Source organism: Nothobranchius furzeri, chromosome 4 (assembly GCF_043380555.1).
Source record: "Nothobranchius furzeri strain GRZ-AD chromosome 4, NfurGRZ-RIMD1, whole genome shotgun sequence".
NCBI lineage: Eukaryota > Metazoa > Chordata > Actinopteri > Cyprinodontiformes > Nothobranchiidae > Nothobranchius > Nothobranchius furzeri.
The window spans coordinates 6,268,456-6,289,655 of record NC_091744.1 but is presented as its reverse complement, the minus strand read 5'-3'; the positions used below and the strand labels follow the sequence as shown (position 1 = coordinate 6,289,655).

The following is a 21,200-nucleotide window of genomic DNA, read 5'->3' as shown; positions in this document are numbered from 1 at the left end:
AAAAAACAAAACAAGCCGATTATTTGCTCCTCCCGCTTGCGCTGCCCTGAGTAGCAAATGAAGCGCTCCTCCCACAGTGTTGCCAACTTAGCGACTTTGACGCTATTTCTAGCAGCTTCTCAGACCCCTTTCTTGACTTTTTAACTTAAAAGTACCTAGCGAACACCTCAGAAACATCTCTGGTAACCCTTAGCTACTTTCTGGATAACTGTCGTCGACATTTCCTGCAGGTTAGCTAAACACTCCGCCTGCGCTCCGGACCATTCTTCAGGACATTAGGAAAGGGAATGATGTAGTGATGTGTCAGTCGCTACAGAAACGGCTCTCGGAGCCGGCTTCCTGTTGGATTAACCAGAGTGAGTGACACACACACCGCACCTGCGGACTCCTGAGCCACTAAAAACAGCCAAATGTGCGCGTGCGGCGCGCTAAACACACGTGCAGCTTGCTCCTGATTGCTGTGAGACCAGGTTGGGGGGTGGGGGGTGCAGCTGTGTTCGGGACAATTATTGCATTAACTGATGGACTTGTAAATCAATAGTTTATAAATAAGGTAGAAATAAGTTCCTCACGCTGATAAATAATAACTAACCTCTCTGAGGACACGGTGCTAGTGCACGCTTCTACAGCACCTTGACACGACTAAATAAATGTTATGCAACATTTTATGAACATCAACTTATTTGCGTTTATTTGTTATAAATGCCACTGTATAATTCTTGCTGTCTGTATTTGCAAGATATTGGTATTTGGGTCTGTACTGGTTAGACTTAAATGAGTTAAACCAAGGTCTATAGCCCTTGGGTCATAAACTATGAGCTATAAGTATATTGGTCTTTTTATACTGGGAATCAGGAGTTCTTTTAGTGATCATATTCTTTGTTATTTATTTTTGTCCTGATTGTGCCCTGAGCAGTTTTATGACAGAATAAAAACAAATAAAATCAACATAAATTGAAAAATCGTCCTAAATAATCGTGATCTCAATTTCAGTCACAAAAATCGTGATTATTATTTTTGCCATAATCGAGCAGCCCTAGCGTGATTTAAGTGCAGCAGATAAAAATTCCTAGGCGAGTTTCTGCACAGATGCAGTATTGAGTGACGCATGATGGCTGCACGCGCCCGATCTCAGTTTAAAAAATATCGGCAAATTCTGATCAACGCCTTTCAGAGCAGATCAAACCAGCTGGCTGTCACTGCTACTGAGGAGCCTGTAGAGACGCTGAGGAGCGTTGCGTCGCCCCTCCCTCCCTTCTCTCTGTAGGCACACAGCGGCAAAAATGTAAACAAACACGTAGGGCTGGGCGATATGGCAAAAATGGAATATCACGATTTTTCCACTATTTTATCACGATTTCAATTTTATCACGATTTTTTATCCATGAATAGCATAACTTCTATTGCGTATTAAAGAAGAGAAACATTGAATAAATAAACATTTATTCATATTAGGGATAATCAGCACAGTGCTAACACACTTATATTTTAAACTCACACCAGAGATGATAAAAGCCCTGAGAGAAACGATTAAAAAAAATCAGTTTTTCTCGTTTTTCAAGTAACTTAACATAAATTAAAATCGTAAACATATTTAAAGTGCAAACATGTCAATTGCAAACGTATTGTGCAAACATTAACTTGTTCAAAATACTATGTAGCTCCCAGTTGCTCATGTAGTGGATAGTTAAGCTCAAATACGGCTCTGATGTGCGGCTGGACCAGAGATCGCTTGTGGTAGCAAAAAACTGCGCATTCTGAATATTTTCTGCAACTCTCACTTTGCATTCAGCGTACCTGCGTGGAATGGCGGTGTTCGAAAAATACTTGCGGCTGGAAAACTCGTATCGCGGATCCAATGTTTTTATCATGTTCCTACTGTTCGCACGGGACACAAATCTTTAACCAAGTGGTACGTCACTGCATCTGTCACGCTGTTCCATCGTCTGCTGTCTCTGCCGTAGGGAGTGAGTTTTGTGACTTACAGTCAAGCCAGCCTCCAGTTTGTTTTCTGTTCCCCGCCTATTCAAGTTATTACGGGAATGGATGTGGAAACCGGATTTCAAAATACAATTCAACTTCAAGTGAATTATCAGATATTTTAAGAACATAATAACAAATAATTTAGGCTTGTTCACTATTAGCGCCCTGTCAATATCAAGGCAATCTTATTTTGGATTTCAAAGTAAAAGCCCTGTGAATTTTCATTTTTGAACTACTCTTTCAGTGACTTCAGAATGCTCTTAAAAGCAAAAGTCATATTTCCAAAGAGCAGTTGCATTTTGTATCAACACTATCAAACCACAGCAATTTGAAATTGCCCATATTTGACCGACTCTTTTAACGATTTCAAAAAGCTCTAAAATGGAAAATTGCTGTTTCCACTGGGTACTTCCACTTTACATCAACAGTATACAACCCCACAGTGATACCATATGAATATCAAAACATTCTGATGTTGCGTTTCAAAATAAAGGCCTTTTAAAATTGTCCATAATTGACCTACCTTTAACGATTTCAAAATGCTCTAAAATGGAAAGTTGCTGCTTCCACAGGGTAACTCCACTTTATATCAACAGTATACAACCCCACAGTGATACTGTATCAATGTCAAGTCATTCTGATTTTGCTTTAAAAAATAAAAGCATTGTCAAACTGCTCATATCAGACTCAGTCCTGGAACAGTTTCAAAATGCTCTAAAAAGAATAATTTCTGTTTTCACAGGGTAATTCCTCCTTAGATTATTGTGATTTTTTTTTCTTTCTGTTACTATGTTTTGATGTGCATTGGTGTTAGTTTGAATGAAATCTCCAAGGCCCTTTAATTTAGAATAGTCTTGTATTGTTTTTTTCTTTTTTACTTTGTCAAGTGTTCACTACATTTAAAACCCACAAAAAAAGACAATAGTTAACTTTAAAATTAGTACAGAGGTGGAGAATAAACTCAGCCATGGTGTCTTTTGTCTTATGCTGGTGGTGGTCGGAGGGACCGGTGGCGCCAGTGCTCGGCAGCCTCGCCTCTGTCAGTGAGCCCCAGGGCAGCTGTGGCTACATTGTAGCTCATCCCCACCAGTGTGTGAATGTGTGTGTGAATGGGTGAATGACTGATAGTGTTGTAAAGCGCCTTGGGGGGTTCTAGGACTCTAAAAGGCGCTATATCAAATACAGGCCATTTACCATTTTTTTTTATGCAGTCAGAGATTATTGAATGTTTGGGTGGATGTATTTTCCTCTGTGGTGGGTTACGATGTGCACCCACCACCCCAGGCTCCGTGGGGCTTGGTGGTGCTGCTAATGTAGGCCCCCGTCCAGATGGGCATTTGTGGCTTCCAGGGGTGCCTACTTGGGTCAGCGGGGGACCTGGCCACACGAGAGAGTACTTAGCCTTCACTTCCCTCCCCTCCTCATCCCCACTCCATCACACCGCCACACATCCAGGGCTTTGGCGTACAGTTGTTTCACTGAGTTGGGTGTGAGACATTCCTGCTGTGTCCCCATCCGACCACCTGCACCTCAATTTTATTCCACAATCTATACATCAACATCACTTGTGCTGAATGGCGTCCAAGGGATGGTCTGTGTATTCAACCTCTCCTAAGTTGCCGGTGCCCACGTCTCAATTTGAAATACATGTACATGATAATGTTTCTCAGCAGGGGCTGTGCTGACATCAATATTTATTATCTACTGTTAGTTATTCTTATCTAGGTTGTGGCTGTGATACTTGCTGTTGTGTACTGTATTATATTATAGTTTGTTTTATTTTCTGTGTTTTTTCTTCCAGTAGGTAATCCAATGGAATTTACTGTCTTGTGTCACAGTCCCTCATCCCCTATTTTTTCCCCTCTTTTGAACGTCTCTTGTCTAAGTCTTAATATTTCCTATCAACCAATTATGTGTATTTATTTGATAATAACTGCAAATTTAAATTTTTCTATAAAATGATTGAATAAATAAAGATATTTTACAATTTCCATCAAGTGGAGCAATATTGCAAAGCCATAATGGTCCGCTTAAAAAAAACAGCAACTTTCCATTTTAGAGCATTTTGAAATCGTTAAAGGTGTAATGTGAGGAAATATGGGTTTTCTGTGCAAAAGGTCATTTGACTCGGCTGGGTCAAAGAGCTGGGTCGCTGAGAACTTTCACCCACAGATTGAGACCTTTGCAGACATGAAGTCTGCAAGAGTCTGCTGGAAACCATAACATCTGCCACCTGCAGCTTCGTGCCAGAAGATGTTGTTCCCAGGAAATGTAGTCATAACATAACAAGTCTTAAAACTTTCTTTTCTTGATTTTAATGTTAAAGAATAATCATTATCATTTTGCTCATTATAAATGTGTTTTAATCAAATGAATGATTCTTATGCTTTGGGTAATTATAATGGATTAATGAATCCATACTTCATTAAATAATGTTTGAGGATGTTTGTTAGCGACCTTCACACACACTCAAGCACACACACACTCAAACACACCCACATACAGATTCTCACAGTAAACTCCAAAACACATTTGCTGACGTACACGTTTGCTTTGAGAAGAGAAAGGCTTTTGGTAAGTTTCAGTCTTATGATTCAGTTCGTGCTGGACAACGAAAGAGAGAGGACCTGACGAAACCAAAGGGGGGACAGAGCCGGTCGGCTCGTTCCCCCCCCCCCCCCCTCACGCTGTTCCTGTCAGCCAGACAGAATAGCTGAATCACAACTTCTAACGCAGACTCATACGGAGTCTTTTGATTTCTGAGTGACTAAACTTAACTAAACGCATCGACAAAACGCTTTACCATCAACGTGTACCGAGGGCAACTCTGGACCGGTTCGTGGCGCATCTTTGTCTTCTTTGCCAGCCAAGGTGCCCTGGATGAAACATCATCCTAAGGTGACGTCCCGGGTCCAACAGGGAGTCCGATTTTCGGTGAGGCAGAACACGACAGATAGCGTTTTGATGAATCTTTTCCAACTAAACCTAAGTTTATTCAAACCATCACTTTTCACTCAGACACCTGTTTCTTCCTGAAGCAAAATCAGATGCACACACGCATTCATCTCACCTCATTTTCAATTCTCACTACACTTTGCACACACGCATCCATAATCACATCATATCACTCTCAATCTTCATTCACCACAAGGTCTATTTGAGCAAGAACAGCATATCAACTGTTAAAGATTGTCCCACAAAGTTGCCAATGTTGATTGTTATTTCCTGTTTGTCAATTTCAAAATCATTAGTTTCATTTGAAGAATTAAAACTTTTAATTGTCAAACTTGTTTCTTCATTGAACTGAAACACAGACCCAGCGGATATTATCGACAGTTTATCGATGAAAACAACCTTTGAGTCTTCTTAAAACTATACAATTTGGTTATTAATTTAATAAAATTAATATCACAAATTACAATGTAGAATGGTTCCTCTTTCATAAAAGAGCATAAACCATAACGCTACAAAGGTATGTAAATTATGGACAATTTTAAAAGGCCTTTATTTTGAAACGCAATATCAGAATGTTTTGATATTCATACGGTATCACTGTGGGGTTGTGTACTGTTGATATAAAGTGGAGTTACCCTGTGGAAGCAGCAACTTTCCATTTTAGAGCATTTTGAAATCGTTAAAGTTTGGTCGTATATGGGCAATTTTAAAAGAACTTTATTTTGAAACGCAACATCAGAATGACATGATATTGATATGGTATCACTGTGGGGTTGTGTACTGTTGATATAAAGTGGAGTTACCCTGTGGAAGCAGCAACTTTCCATTTTAGAGCATTTTGAAATCGTTAAAGTTTGGTCGTATATGGGCAATTTTAAAAGAACTTTATTTTGAAACGCAACATCAGAATGACATGATATTGATATGGTATCACTGTGGGGTTGTGTACTGTTGATATAAAGTGGAGTTACCCTGTGGAAACGGCAACTTTCCATTTTAGAGCATTTTGAAATCGTTAAAGGTAGGTCAATTATGGACAATTTTAAAAGGCCTTTATTTTGAAACGCAACATCAGAATGTTTTGATATTCATATGGTATCACTGTGGGGTTGTGTACTGTTGATATAAAGTGGAGTTACCCTGTGGAAACGGCAACTTTCCATTTTAGAGCATTTTGAAATCGTTAAAGGTAGGTCAATTATGGACAATTTTAAAAAGCCTTTATTTTGAAACGCAACATCAGAATGTTTTGATATTCATATGGTATCACTGTGGGGTTGTATACTGTTGATGTAAAGTGGAAGTACCCTGTGGAAACAGCAATTTTCCATTTTAGAGCTTTTTGAAATTGTTAAAAGAGTCGGTCAAATATGGGCAATTTCAAATTGCTGTGGTTTGATAGTGTTGATACAAAATGCAACTGCTCTTTGGAAATATGACTTTTGCTTTTAAGAGCATTCTGAAGTCACTGAAAGAGTAGTTCAAAAATGAAAATTCACAGGGCTTTTACTTTGAAATCCAAAATAAGTTTGCCTTGATATTGACAGGGCGCTAATAGTGAACAAGCCTAAATTATTTGTTATTATGTTCTTAAAATATCTGATAATTCACTCGAAGTTGAATTGTATTTTGAAATCCGGATTCCACATCCCTTCCCGTAATACTTTGAATAGACGGGGAAGTGACAATAAACCGGAGGCTGGCTTGACTGCAAGTCTCCAACTGGTGGCTGGCTTGACTGCAAGTCTTCAACTGGTGGCTGGCTTGACACCAGTGTTTTGTGAGTGTTTCTGTTAGCGTTTGCTGCCTGGAAGAAGCACTAGCCGCTGCCGCCGCAGGCTTTTTAGCTTTAGCTGCCAGCTGGCTCTCATTGTATGGTTTGGGATGCCTTCTTTTCAAGCGATTAAACAAGTTTGTGGTGTTGCCATCACTTGCCTTGACTAGGGCTGCAACAAACGATTATTTGGATAATCGATTAATCGGATGGGGTCTCGACACGATTAATCGATTAATCGGATTACATGGGGAAATTTTTAAAAACTGCTAGGGAAACGTTATTTCTCTCCTTCCTTCACTTTATTTAACACAACATTATTAGAAAACAGTTCAATAGCAGAAAAACAACATGCCATCACCTAAATTGTCTTATAAGGTGTATAGACAGAGACCCTAAGCTACATCTATCTGTGACCTAAAATGCTTGGTCCAAGTTAAACAGCTTAAGGGCAATTCTCATCTGTTTTGTTTGATCTCATCTGTTGACATATATTTTAAATGTAATTAAACATAGGCCGTGAATTAATCAAAATTGATCACTATTTCCAAAAATGACTGAAAAAATACCAAATAAAACAAAAGTAAATGAATGCCATCCTCCTTGCGATGATGCCCTGGGCAACTGCCATAAAGTCACATCAAGAAATGCTGCTGATCATTCCAATGATCCCAAATAGACTCACATTAGGCCACATGAAAGCAACTGAACCCAAAAATATATTAACCAGTTTATAACTGCACTCTCACACAACACGCCTGCAGCAACAGTTAGGACTCCTCCCTCCCTTTTAAAAGCGTTTTTGCTTCTGAGGACATTGTGGTTGTAAAACCACATGCTAGTAGTCTGGCCCCGGTGTGATCAACCAGTTTCTGCGGGAATGTGACGGCGGAACCAGGGCCAGATTAACACTTTGTTGTACCCTGGGCAACAATATTCAAGGGCTCCATCATCACGACCCAAGGATCACCATAATGTGGTCACATACAGAATATTTTACTGTAATATGCAGTAAATATACTCAATACTTGAATGCCTGACAACACGTAACCCGCCCAGAGTAACCTTTGACCCACCTCGTGTGGACTGACCAATGAGGAAAGGGTCTTAACTTGAGGCCCTCTCTTCATTGGTCATTCTGCATGAGACTGACTCTCAACTGACGTTCAGTCGTAGGCAGCGAAGAGTCTCTGTGCAGCGCAAAAGCCCGGGTGGACAGTTTGTTTAATGTAGGGTGACCATATTTCCATTTCCAAACAAGAGGACAGGGATCTGTGCCTATGACGTCACACTATGGCAACGCCACACAAACCATGTTGGGACCCATTTTTTGTAAGAACTAAATTAATATCAGATTCTGCCAATTAAAGGGCTCTAAAACAATTCATATGTAAATATTTTGCATATTTAATGCAAAATCTAATTTTTCTGCTTTAATGCTGCAACAAGGTTTTATTAATAATAAATTATTATACCTTTTGTTTTACTACAGCATCGGTAAGCTTCTTGTGCACAGATGATTAAGGATGCTTGTTTCAGCTGTGAGATTAGACGATAGGATCAATGAAAAAATAAGTTGTCACACTCTCCATGGAAACTTTCAGAGAATCCACAAATAGTGGCTTTCAAATGGTTTTGTTACTTTTTGCAAGTTTATAAAAGAAGCAGATGAGACAGCATGTCTGATAATGTAGTTTTTCATCTGATAATATTAGAACATGTCAGTAATGTCTGAGGGGCTTTTATAAACACCATATAACTAACACTACTGGAGAGGGCATGAATTACACAGAGGCTTCTGGGGAGCCCAGTTATTGGGGGGGTGGGGGGGGCATTTTGCCTTGGCCCCCAAAATGTCTTGAAACGGCCCTGGGTGTGTGACTGAGTTTTGAAGGTGATCTGAATTGTATCAGATGTATAAATATTACATGTGTATAACTTATTGTTTTTTACTGGTAAAAACGTGTAGTGGAGATAAATCTACCTACATTTTACTTTTCAACACTTTGTTTTGTTTTCTTGTTTTTATTCAACTATTTTCCTGTCCTGTCTGTCTCTCATCTTCCTGCATCTCCTCTAAACTCTCCAGAAAAACTGCTGCCTGGATTCTTACCTTTTCACCTCATCAGTTACTTTTGAGCAGATCAAAGGGATCTCCTGACCGAAAAGCTCAGAGCGCGTTTTCGATGCTGCGTCAGTGAGGTGACATCACCATAGCACAGGTGATGAGCTCCGCAGTAGCGCGCTTCAGGCACAAATAAGACAGAAAATAGAGAACATGTGCAGACAAGAACGATCGTGTGCTAATTATAGTTTTTTGGTTGCGCCACTTTGAGAATGGACCGTGCGCTGGAAGCAGCTGCCTGGATTGCTGCGCAACAATGCGGAACCGGTTCGCAGCAGCGCAAGTCTGCCGGCTCTCCCTCGCGCTGATCTGCCGCTACCGGCTCTCCCTCACGCTGATCTGCCGGCTCTCCCTTGCGCTGATCTGCGGCTCTCCCTCGCGCTGATCTGCGGCTCTCCCTCGCGCTGATCTGCCGCTACCGGCTCTCCCTCGCGCTGATCTGCCGCTACCGGCTCTCCCTCGCGCTGATCTGCCGGCTCTCCCTTGCGCTGATCTGCCGGCTCTCCCTCGCGCTGATCTGCGGCTCTCCCTCGCGCTGATCTGACTTGCTCTGGTCTGCGCGCAACGGCGGGCGGGAAGGGGGGGGGGGGCGCTTTTGGAAGAGTTGTGCGACACAACGAATCGATGACGCAATTCGTTGCCAACGCTTTTAGTAATCGATTTTCATCGAATTTATCGATTTGTTGTTGCAGCCCTAGCCTTGACGCTCTCCTTGTAAATGACGTTTCGCTGCTCTTTGTCATCTGGTGAAAAACCAAACCAGTTCCATATAACGGACGAGGCGTTCCTCTTCGGAACGAAAACCTCGTTGTCGCTCTCAGCCGCGGCCGAAGCCATGTTTGTTCACACACAGGTGAAAACAAGCGGGGCACTAATATATTACTATGACTCACTCTGATTGGTTAAGGGTCAAACAAAGGCGTGTAATTCGCCTGGAGTAAGTTCTCTTTTCATTCAGAGGCAGAATTCCATCAGCAGAGCTGTGAATGGTGATAAAAAGGTCTCTCAAAAATGACAGACCGTCAGCTGTGTTGATCGTAAAACGGTCTAAAATCGTCATATCGCCCCGTCTGCTGAACTTTCCCCTGTGACAATTGATGTAAAGTTTTCATCCTACAATGAAAAATACGACGCGGAGGAAGCTCGTTATTTAATACGAGTTTTAAAGAAGAAACTCGGGGCAGTGTGAGGTGAGGTTTTAAGGCTTGCTGCAGAGATAAAAACAGGAGCATCAACAGTCAAACACAACACTCGTCTGTATGAGCGTGACACTCATAGCTGCAAAAATAACTAGATCAGCAGCCTGTGATGACACCTGGTTCTGCTCACTATAGGAGCCGCTTTACATATTCAATAAATAAATGTAATGTTAACAACAATAATATACCGAAAATTAATCGAACCGAGCCGAATACGATTTCAGCGTACTGTTACACCCCTATTATTATGGGGTGGATGTTGAATGTGTAGATTGTGCTGTGTTTTTTACTCTGACTGCTGTTGTGCTCCAATTTTCCCCAAAAGAGATAATAAACTAACTGTACGGTTTGTTTTAGTTAGGGTTACTTACACCCAATACATCGGGCTGATATTGTATTGTTTATATACATTGTGTGTGTGTGTATGTATGTATGTATGTATATGTATATATATATATATATATATATATATATATATATATATATATATATATATATATATATATATATATACACATATACACACATGCACACACACACGCACAAATAATAAAAAAACAAAGCATATTGGTTAATCTCTATGAGTAACTGAGATTTTTTCTGACAGCTTCCAGCGTTTTGATAATCAATTAGAGAAATTAAATAAAATGTAGGGAAGGGGGAAATATAAACCTAAATTGATGGTGAAGAGGAACATCTTGAAGCTGTAATTTTTAAATACTGCGGGATAAATCCATTAATCAAACACACACGAGATTATGGATTAGAGGCAGAATAGCAACAACAAGCGTTTTGTTTAATCACCGCATGAATTTAAATGAAAACATCATTATGTGCAATTATGCAACTTAGGTAAACAGCTCCTTTAACGCTATGCGCTAGTGGCTGCAGCCAGTAAATGTTTAAACCCAGGGGCTGTGTTCACAATCTGCTGTCATGTGGATTTGACAGAGACTAGAGGGGAGGGGACGAGAGCAGGGAGACAACGACTGTTCTGTTTCAGTCCAACAACAACAACATAGGTGAAAGGTGTTCACCAAGCACAATAACTCATAACTGTGCACACCACAAGCGCAGATGTGCGGCCAACGCAAACACTACTCTAGTTTGGGAACCTAAACACCATTACCTCGCCGTACTTTCCCCCTTTCCTCTCACCTTATTATAGATGACTCGCTTCCGGTTTCTTTTATTCACCGCATCGTTCTTCAAGCAGCCAAGAAGACGCTCAGCGTTCGTGCATTGATTTAATTTAACTCAGTATTTGTTCCCGAAAGCTTGTTTTCAGCCCTCCACTCCCCAACCGGATGACACACTGACGCTCTGCCTGCGAGACTTCCTGTAAAAACACGCTCGCTGCACGGCTTCATTGGACTTGTAGTTTCTACAGATGCTAGCAAAGCTAAAACGCACTGCTAAAAGCCTGTTTCTAAGTACTCGAACTTAACGTTTAAGTGATAAAGTGCTAAACAAATGTTCAAAATGTCACGCCACGGTTCTGATATCCCCAATCTCCACAAAACTGTTCACTGCCAAAAGCGTTTGTGATAAACTATATAGACACAAATGTTAAGTTGGCTAGCTGTTAGCTAATCATGCTAACGCAGCTGAAGTTAGTTTGTTATTTTTGCATCACAAGTTGCGCTCGAGTTTTGTGCGAGTTGAAATTTTTAGAGTAAAAGAGTTACAAGATCGTTTATAAATCTGACACTTCAGAAAAATCAAAAATAAAAATTTAAAGCTTAGGGTTCCAAATGTTTAGTTGCAATTGTTTGTTTTGTATTTTATAATCCTGCTTTAGGTTGTATTTTGTCCAAATCTTTTTTATTTTTAGCATTTTTACAACAGATTCGCTTACAATAAATCTCAGTTTTACTTATTACTAAAACCAGGCAACAAACGAAGAATAACAGCAAAATATGTGGAAACTAAAGTATCCTACAAACATAAAATGTATTCCAAATAAAATGAAGCTGTATTGTATTGTGAAGTTGCAAACCATTTCGGAGAAAAGGTTTGGAGACAAACACCTATTTAATGAACAACTTATGCAGACATTATTTAAATGTGAAACAAGAATCTTTTATTTATTAATTTAGGTTGATTTAAATTATTTTTATCCTGATATCTGTAGGTTTATGAATGCAATCACTTATGTTTTTTTAATTAAGTCTACCTTAACGTTTTTAAGGTGGATACGACTGAATTAACAAATTCTACCTTTATTGCTCCTCTGCAGGCATGAGTCACCACGATCCTGAAGCGAACTTCAGCTCCAGGTCGATGTTTCCTAGCGTCCGCTGTGGCGCGAGGAGTCTCCGTTCACTGGTCCGGATTTTGATCATGAGCTCTCCGTATTTCACACAGAGTAGGTCTGTTATCACCCGAAGTAGCAGTCAAAGCGCAGGGGTCACACCTGCGGCCTCTGTTAGGTCCAAACTATTCAGCAGACAGCCGAAAACGGCTCCTCCTGTGGCGGTGACGCTGGAGGTGGAGGAGGCGAGTGTATCCGAGCTGGAACCCGTCTCGGTCGCTTCTTCGGCGGGTAAGTTCTCATTAACAGATCCTGGATCCGACCGAAGAGGTAATACGGTCCCTCTTCACCTACAATATCAACACCATTGCGCATGCGTAGATCCTGGAGATATTTACTCATTGTTTTGATTCAGGTGGCTTTTTTTTTTTCTTTTTACAACAAAACAGCAGATATGTCACACATGATGTTCCAAGAGCTTTTGGGTCACATGACAAGTCAAACACGTCATGAGACGATCAGATCAACATATGGTTTTGTTTTTCTGTTTTCTTTATCAGTCCTCGAGGGCTACCATCTTGCTAGTTTTTTGTTTCCTGCTCTACCGCACCTGAATGGAGTAATACAATCCTCTCTTTAACTCTACAATGGCCTGTTAAATACTCATTCATTTCAATCAGGTGTGTAGGAGCATAGAAGCAGCTAACATGTGCAGGATGGTAGCCCTCGAGGACCGGAGTTGCTGAACCCTGCTCTACTGGGGGGGGTCCATCCATTTTCATCCGCTTATCCGGAGTCGGGTCGCGGGGGCAGTAACCTAAGTCGAGAGGCCCAGACTTCCCTCTCCCCAGCCACTTGGGCCAGCTCCTCCGGGGAATCCCAAGGCTTTCCCTGGCCAGGTGAGAGATAGTCCCTCTAACGTGTCCTGGGTCTACCTTTAGGCCTCCTCCCGGTTGGACATGCCTCACCAGGGAGGCGTCCAGGAGGCATCCTGACCAGATGCCCGAGCCACCTCAACTGGCTCCTCTCGATGTGGAGGAGCAGTGGGTCTACTCCGAGCCCCTCCCGGATGACCAAGCTTCTCACCTTATCTCTAAGGGAGAGCCCAGCCACTCTTCGGAGAAAACTCATTTCGGCTACTTGTATTCGCGATCTTGTTCTTTCAGTCACTACCCAAAGCTCATGACCATAGGTGAGGGTAGGAACGTAGCTCAACCGGTAAATCGAGAGCTTCGCCTTCCGACTCAGCTCTCTCTTCACCACGACAGACCGGTACAATGCCTGCATCACTGCAGATGCAGCACCAATCCGTCTATTGATTTCATGCTCCAGTTTTTCCTCACTCGTGAACAAGACCCCGAGATACTTAAACTCCTCCACTTGGGGCAGGACCTCATCCCTGACCCGGAGAAGGCATACCCTTTTCCGAATCAAGACCATGGTCTCAGATTTAGAGGAGCTGATTCTCATCCCAGCTGCTTTACACTTGGCTGCGAACCGCTCCAGTGAAAGCTGAAGATCATGTTCTGATGAAACCAACAGGACCACATCATCTGCAAAAAGCAGAGACCTGATTCTCAGGCCACCAAAACAGATGCCCTCCACACCTTGGCTGCGCCTAGAAATCCTGTCCAATAAAGGTTATGAACAGAATCGGTGACAAAGGGCAGCCTTGGCGGAGTCCAACTCTCACTGGGAACGAGCCAGATTTACTGCCGGCAATGCAGACCAAGCTCTGACACCGGTCATACAGGAACCTAAGAGGGCCTGGTACCCCATACTCCCGGAGTACCCCCGCAGGGCCCCCCGAGGGATGCGGTCAAATGCCTTCTCCAAATCCACAAAACACATGTAGACTGGTTGGGCAAATTCCCACACACCCTCCAGGATCCCCCTAAGGGTATAGAGCTGGTCCAGTGTTCCACGGCCAGGACGAAAACCAAATAGCTCCTCCTGAATCTGAGGTTCAACAATCCGATGGACCCTCCTCTTCAGAACCCCTGAATAGTCCTCATCAGGAAGGCTCAGGAATGTGATCCCCCTGTAGTTGGAACACACCCTGTGGTCCCCCTTTTTAAATAAGGGAATCACCACCCCGGTCTGCCAGTCCAGTGGGACTGCTCCTGATGTCAACGCAATATTGCAGAGCTGCATCAGCCAACACAACCCCACAATATCCAGAGCTTTAAGGAATTCTGGGCGGATCTCATCCACCCCTGGAGCCTTGCCACAGAGGAGCTTTTTAACCACCTCAGTGACCTCAGCCCCAGAGATTTGAGAGGCCAACTCAAAGTCCCCAGACTCTGCTTCCTCACTGGAAGACATGTCGGTGGGATTGAGGAGGCCTTCGAAGTATTCTGCCCATCGATCCACAACGTCCTGAGTAGAGGTAAGCAGCACACCGTCCCCACTATAGATAGTGTTGGTAGAGCACTGCTTTCCCCCCGAAGCGTCGGATGGTGGACCAGAATCTCCTCGAAGCCGTATGGAAGTCTTGCTCCATGGTCTCACCAAACTCCTCCCATGCCCGGGTTTTTGCCTCGGCGACCACCCAAGTCGTGTTCCGCTTGGACTGCTGGTACCCGTCAGCTGCCTCTGGAGCCCCACAGGCCAAAAAGACCTGATAGGACTCTTTCTTCAGCTTGACAGCAACCCCCGAACCGCCGGTGTCCACCAGCGGGTTCGGGGGTTGCCACCACGACAGGCACCAACGATCCTGCGACCACAGCTCTGGTCGGCCGTCTCAACAATTAAGGCACGGAACAAGGTCCATTCAGACTCAACGTCCCCCGCCTCCCCCGGAACATTTTGGAAGTTCTGTCGGAGGTGGAAATTGAAGCTTCTTTTGACAGGAGACTCTGCCAGACGTTCCCAGCAGACTCTCGCGATACTTTTGGGCCTGCCTGGTCTGACCGGCATCCTCCCCCACCATCTGAGCTAACTCAGTGGTCAATTGACAGCTCTGCCCCTCTCTTCACCCGAGTGTCCAAGACATGCGGCCGCAGGTCAGATGAAACAACAAAGTCGATCATCAAGCTGCGACCTAAGGTATCCTGGTGCCAAGAGCACATATGGACACCTTTACGTCTGAACACGGTGTTCATTATGGACAATCCATGACTAGCACAGAAGTCCAATAACAAAACACCACGTTGAATTAGGATCAGGGGGGCCGTTCCTCCTAACCGCACCTCTCCAGGTCTCACTGTTGTTGCCCACATAAGCGTTAAAGTCCCCCAGCAGAACAAGGGAGTCACCGGAAGGACCACTCTCCAGCACCCCCTCCAAGGTCTCCAAAAAGGGTGGGTAGTCTGAACTGTAGTTTAGTGCATAAGCACAGACCACAGTCAGACCTGTCCCCCCACACGCAGGTGGAGGGAGGCTACCTTCTCATTCACTGGAGTAAACCCCAACGTACAGGCACTAAGATGGGGGGCAACTAGTATGCCCACCCCTGCTCGGCGCTTCTCTGTGGGAGCATCTCCAGAGTGGTGGAAAGTCCAACCCCTCTCATGGAAACTGGTTCCAGAGCCATGCGTTGAGGTGAGTCCGACTATATCTAGTCGGAACCTCTCAACCTCACACACCAACTCAGGCTCCTTCCCCACCAGAGAGGTTACATTCCATCTCATGCTCTTGAGCCAGCTTCTGTAGCCGAGGATCAGACCGCCAAGGTCCCCGCCCTCAACTACCACCCATCACACACTGCACCGGACCCCTTTGGCCCCTCCCACGAGTGGTGAGCCCATGGGAAGGGGGGCCCACGTTTCCTCTTTGGGTTGTGCCCGGCCGGGCTCCATGGGTGAAAGCCCGTCCACCAGGCGCTCGCCAACGTGCCCCACCTCCAGGCCTGGCTCCAGAGGGGGGCCCCGGTGACCCATGTCCAGGCGAGGGAACACGGTTTCCATTTATATAATTCATCATAAGAGATTTTTGGGCTGCTCTTTGTCTGATCCCTCACCCAGGACCTGTTTGCCATGGGTGACCCTACCAGAGGCATAAAGCCTCAGACAACTTAGCTCCTAGGATCATTGAGACACTCAAACCCCTCCACCACGGTAAGGTGACAGCCCAGGGCGAGGAAAGAGATAATAGTGCATAAAATACTAGCCGTAGCCTGGCCTGCCGGACTCGTCCTCTGTTTAATTCTGCACAGAGAACTATGCTTCCCACAAGTATGCATGGGGCTGGCTCGTCAGGCTAATAAAATACAGACGTGGACAAAATTGTTGGGCAATGAAAGGAAAACTTGCAGTGGTCATAGGACCTCGATCCTATTGAGCATCCTTGGAAGGAGCTGAAACATGTCATCTGGAAAAGGCGCTTCAAACCTGAGACAACTGAAGTGGTTTGCTTAATAGGAATGGGCCAAAATACCTGCTGAGAGGTGCAGAAGTCACATCGATAGTTACAGGAATCGTTTGATTGCAGTGACTGCCTCAAAAGGTTGTGCAACAACATTTTGAGTTAGGAGTACCATCACTTTTTAAAATTATTCCGCTGAAGCTTGATTGAAAGCGACGTGTGACTTTCATTGGTTTTATTCTATAGAATTTTTATTTATTATTACTTCTGTCTGATTCAGTGACCATTGTGAGTTTTTTTACCAACAGTTTTGTCCATGTTAGTAAATATATTCCATGTGACATTAGTCTGAGTTTTATGAGGTTTGTCCTCAAGCAGGAACGGACAAAAGCATGAACTGTTTTAGACCCTACATCAGTGATTTACTGACATGATTCTATATAACAAACTAATACATTACCTAGTCTAAACTTGTGCAGAAACACAACTCACTTGCTTTGCAGACTTTATTTGTGTATTATTATTTATTATATATATATATATATATATATATATATATTTTTTTTTTTTTTTTTTTTTGCAGGTTGTGACAAACTCAAAACAAAGCCTTCCTCTGAACGTAGGAGGAAACAAGTTAAGGTGGAATACGAGAACCACGGTCATTTACCTTTTAAGATGGAGTTCTGGGAACCTCTGAACTGGAAGAAGCAGTTTGAATTAATCCGTGAGATGAGAAGCGGTCGTGATGCACCTGTAGATGAGATGGGAGCAGAAAAGTGCTACGACACAGAGGCGCTTCCACGTGTGGGTGGGAGTTTTCCTTGTTTTAAAGTCTCTGTAATTGATATCACCATAACATTATTTTGTTTTTGTTAATACAGGTGAGACGTTTTCAGGTGTTGGTGTCCCTCATGTTGTCCAGTCAGACTAAAGACCAGGTGACAGGAGCTGCTATGCAGAAGCTTCGTGCTCACGGCTGCACTGTGGAGAATCTACTGGCCACTTCTGATGAGAAGCTGGGAGAACTCATCTATCCTGTTGGTTTCTGGAGGGTAACACCTGGGAATTCAATTCAAATCAAAAATACTTTTATTAATCCCAGAGGGAAATTGATTAGGAATTCCCCCGTTCCAGCTTGGTTATTCACTATAAAAAACAACAGGGTCAAACCTTCATTCCTGTTGTTCTGCCTCCACTTCCTGTCCAGAACAAGGTGAAATATCTGAAGCAGACCTCAGCTGTGCTGCAGAGGGACTTTGGAGGAGATATCCCAAATAGTGTGGAGGGACTGGTCCGGCTGCCAGGAGTTGGACCTAAAATGGCTCACCTTGCAATGGACATCGCCTGGAACCAAGTGTCTGGAATCGGTGGGGTTCTGAACAGATGCTCACAGATCAAACTTACAGATTGCACCGAATCATTTGGTGTTTGCGTATCAGTGTTGGTGCAGCTAAAGCCAGAGCCCTAACTATTAGCTTTAAAACATGAGTAGCATGGTGGGAGTTTCCAAAATGTCTAAATGTTTGTGAGGGTTCTTACATGCATCCCAGTGGCTGGAGCTTCGCTGTGGTGCAGCAAGAAGGTTGCAGGTTCGAATCCTGGTTGTGGTCTTTCTGCATTGAGTTAGCATGCTCTCTCCTGCAGGCGTGAGTTTCCTCCAGTTTCTTCGGTTTCCTCCCAAAGACCAAAAACACATACATCAGGTTGATTGGAGACTAGGTGTGAGTCTGTGATGGACTGGCAACCTGTCCAGGGTGTTCCCTTCCTTTCACCTGATGGAAATAGACATCAGCTTCCTGCGACTAGTGAAGTCACAGGGCTTTGCTCTCATTTAGCTTGTTTTAACATCTCGGAGTCCTCCAAGGTGTCTGGAACCCTTCTGACTTTAGTTATGGAAAGTGCAAGAAGTGTTGAGACAACTCTGAGAAGTTGTATGATTCTTGATATGTTTGTTTCCCTTTAGGTGTGGACACCCACGTCCATCGTATCTCTAACCGGCTGGGCTGGTTCAGAAGACCAACCAAGAATCCAGAAGAAACACGCAAGGCCCTGGAGGAGTGGTTACCTCGGTAAGAATGTGATAGAGATATGCTTATTCCATGAAACTCAACTAGAAATGACCCAATGACCAACAAAGATCATAAAGAAAATTAATACATCACAAGCTGCAGCTAATTGGGTTCATTATAAAATTCAATATCAATTTTAGGCTATTTTAGATGTTTTGTAATCACAAAAAATGTACAATCCTAAAATATACAAATTTAACTTCTAAACACTGCTGTGATCCACCATACAGCTCATATGCTGCCCCCTAGTGGTCAGAAACAATCAACACTGGTGCGTTTGTTGCAGGGAGCTGTGGAGCGAGATCAACTGGCTTCTGGTGGGATTCGGGCAACAGGTTTGTCTTCCTGTCAGCCCCCTGTGCTCCAGTTGTCTGAACCAGAACATCTGTCCTTCAGCTCATCAGAGTTCTCCGGTCAAAAGGCCCAAAGCTGGATCACCGCGCTCTCCCAAGAGTCTCCCTTTTAAAACTAAAACTGAACCTGGACAAGAACTGGCTTTGAATGATGAGACCATAAAGCAGGAGCCACGGCCAGAAACGGTTTCCTACATGAGACCAAGGAGGAAAAACAAATGCCCACTGTAGAAAAACATACGTTAACCGTATATTATCCTAGTGAACATCAACCAGCTTTATGCTGTTTGTTTTTTATTTGTAACACTTCAAAAGCATCTTTATATTTTATAGATTATATTTTTGTACTGTTCTTCAATTTTTTTTCAACCAAATAAAAAAGATAATGTAGTAAAATGTTATTTTTTTCTTAGTTTTACTAAATATTCACATACATGATCACGTTTAAAAGAACATTTATCTTACTGTTTTTATACTATTACTACTGCAGAGAATAACAGTGCATTGTCTTATTTTTTTTTAACTTCATAATTAATTAGTCGAGTTGTTTTTTTTATCATTTTTGACTGATTTGTTTTTATTTTAGGGGTATGCTTTCTTTTTACAAAATAATTTGTATTTTACTTTAGGTGGGATGGGGTCGTTAATGCGATTCACACGTCATCTGGAGGAGGAAACATCTGTGAGACTTTGCCTTAAGCCAGGGATTCCCTAAGTGTAGTGCGCGCACCCCGGGGGCGCGAGAGCTGCCGCTAGGGGGTGCGCGAGATGAAAAGTGTAATGGCTGCGGAGTCACCATCAGCATAGCCAGAAACTCATTTAAGGGTGGGCCTAAGAAAAAGTAAGTGGGCCTAAAAAATGTAATTGAAAACAAGTATATTTTGCGCGTGTGTGTGTCCTCCTCCGCATGTGCCCTAGCTTCATAATAATAATGCGCCGAGCTTCAGCGCTCTGGCCTGTGCACACTGTCAGTAGCAAGATATGTTCCGTATTTGATCATTTTTAACGGTGTTGGAGAAATCTGAAGGTGGTGGGTCATTCTGGCAGATTGTAATTAACACCTGTCTCATGCAGGTGTTCTGACGTTGTAAACCTCACACACAGAACATTATGGATATAACTAAATAAATCAAGAAATGATTCCCATCTGAGCATTTTAGCATTATTATATTAGCACACTGACTGTGGGACAGCATTCTAAACGTGTCAGGCAGCGCGCTGAAGATCTGAAGTTCAGAGTGCGACGCGTTCCAGCGGAACCACGGCTTACATGTGAGCACATCTGGGCTGGGCAGAAGTAATTTTACAACATGGTTTAAATAGCGCCAAGACGCGGTGACTGGAGCGGCTCATGGAGCTATGCCGCACACACACACACACACACACAGATTCAATAAGCGCAAGCTGCGCAAACTCCAGCGCGGCAGACTGAAGACAGAAATGAGCGCTGCCTCCTCCGTGATGAAAACTCTTAAGAGGTTTTATAACATTTTTCATTCAAGGTCAAATTAAGATATTAGCTTCTATTTTGGGATGACGTATGTAATTCGAGTCCTCCAGCCAGTGACTCCGAACCTGACCACAACTCATGCTTCTGCAGCATTTGCTATTCCAGTCCGCGTGGCAGCGGATCGCAGATTCAGCCACACCATAAAACAGCAATAAGTCGGTCTGAGGCAAAAGTGAACCTCGTGGCTATATCTTTTCCATCTTTTCCCCTATAGACATTTGATTACGCACAAGTAGGTGATCAGCTCAGGTTTACGCAGAGCAGAAGGAAGGAGAAACGTTCCTACTTAAAAAAAAAGTTAAATTGCATTGTTTATGTGCTACCTGGGCACTCTACATATTTATTTAAAATTAAATCAAAGGAAATTGTAATGGTATTGAATGTTTATTAATTACTATTTAAAAAATGAAAGTGATGGGGAAAAAGGTCATCAAATTTTTTTAACCCTGTCTGTCGAGTGACTGTTTAGCTTGACGTCTGATATATATATATATATATATATATATATATATATATATATATATATATATATATATATATATATATATATATATATATCCATGCCCTGATGTGGGGGCTGGGGGGTGCGTCGACATGGTCGGGACATAGAAGGGGGTGCGCGGCTAAATAAGTTTGGGAACCACTGCCTTGCTACAGGTGAAACTGGGTATGG

General features: G+C 43.1%; 2 protein-coding genes across 5 annotated transcripts in view; one reads left to right on the top strand and one right to left on the bottom strand.

Annotated features, from left to right (window-relative positions):
• tsc2 (TSC complex subunit 2) overlaps positions 1 to 11,346 on the bottom strand; it is a 61,004-nt gene extending 49,658 nt beyond the window's left edge. For all 3 annotated transcript variants that reach the window (XM_015966942.3, XM_054743609.2, XM_054743610.2), the window contains exon 1: positions 11,195 to 11,346. The gene's annotated coding sequence lies outside the window, so the exon portion shown is untranslated. The remainder of the gene's footprint in view (positions 1 to 11,194) is intronic.
• Positions 4,786 to 19,378, top strand: nthl1 (nth-like DNA glycosylase 1). 2 transcript variants are annotated; one of them, XM_054743611.2, is made up of 7 exons: positions 4,786 to 4,917; positions 12,276 to 12,581; positions 17,179 to 17,399; positions 17,477 to 17,647; positions 17,803 to 17,962; positions 18,559 to 18,664; positions 18,951 to 19,377. In XM_054743611.2, exons 2-7 carry the CDS (start codon positions 12,278 to 12,280, stop codon positions 19,246 to 19,248), a joined length of 1,260 nt encoding a protein of 419 aa, XP_054599586.1. In that variant the 5' UTR covers positions 4,786 to 4,917; positions 12,276 to 12,277; the 3' UTR covers positions 19,249 to 19,377. The 2 variants fall into 2 exon arrangements, with proteins under 2 accessions (XP_054599586.1, XP_054599587.1); XM_054743612.2 differs by lacking the exon at positions 4,786 to 4,917 and having other exon boundaries at positions 12,308 to 12,581; positions 17,179 to 17,403; positions 18,951 to 19,378.
• The last annotated feature ends 1,822 nt before the right edge of the window (positions 19,379 to 21,200 follow it).

Excerpts from the sequence above, each read along its gene's own strand:
- nthl1 (XM_054743611.2), top strand. The coding sequence starts at position 12,278 with ATGAGTCACCACGATCCTGAAGCGAACTTCAGCTCCAGGTCGATGTTT. Across the intron at positions 17,400-17,476 it reads ACACAGAGGCGCTTCCACGT|GTGAGACGTTTTCAGGTGTT; the intron begins GTGGGTGGGAGT and ends TTGTTAATACAG. Across the intron at positions 18,665-18,950 it reads CTGGAGGAGTGGTTACCTCG|GGAGCTGTGGAGCGAGATCA; the intron begins GTAAGAATGTGA and ends CGTTTGTTGCAG.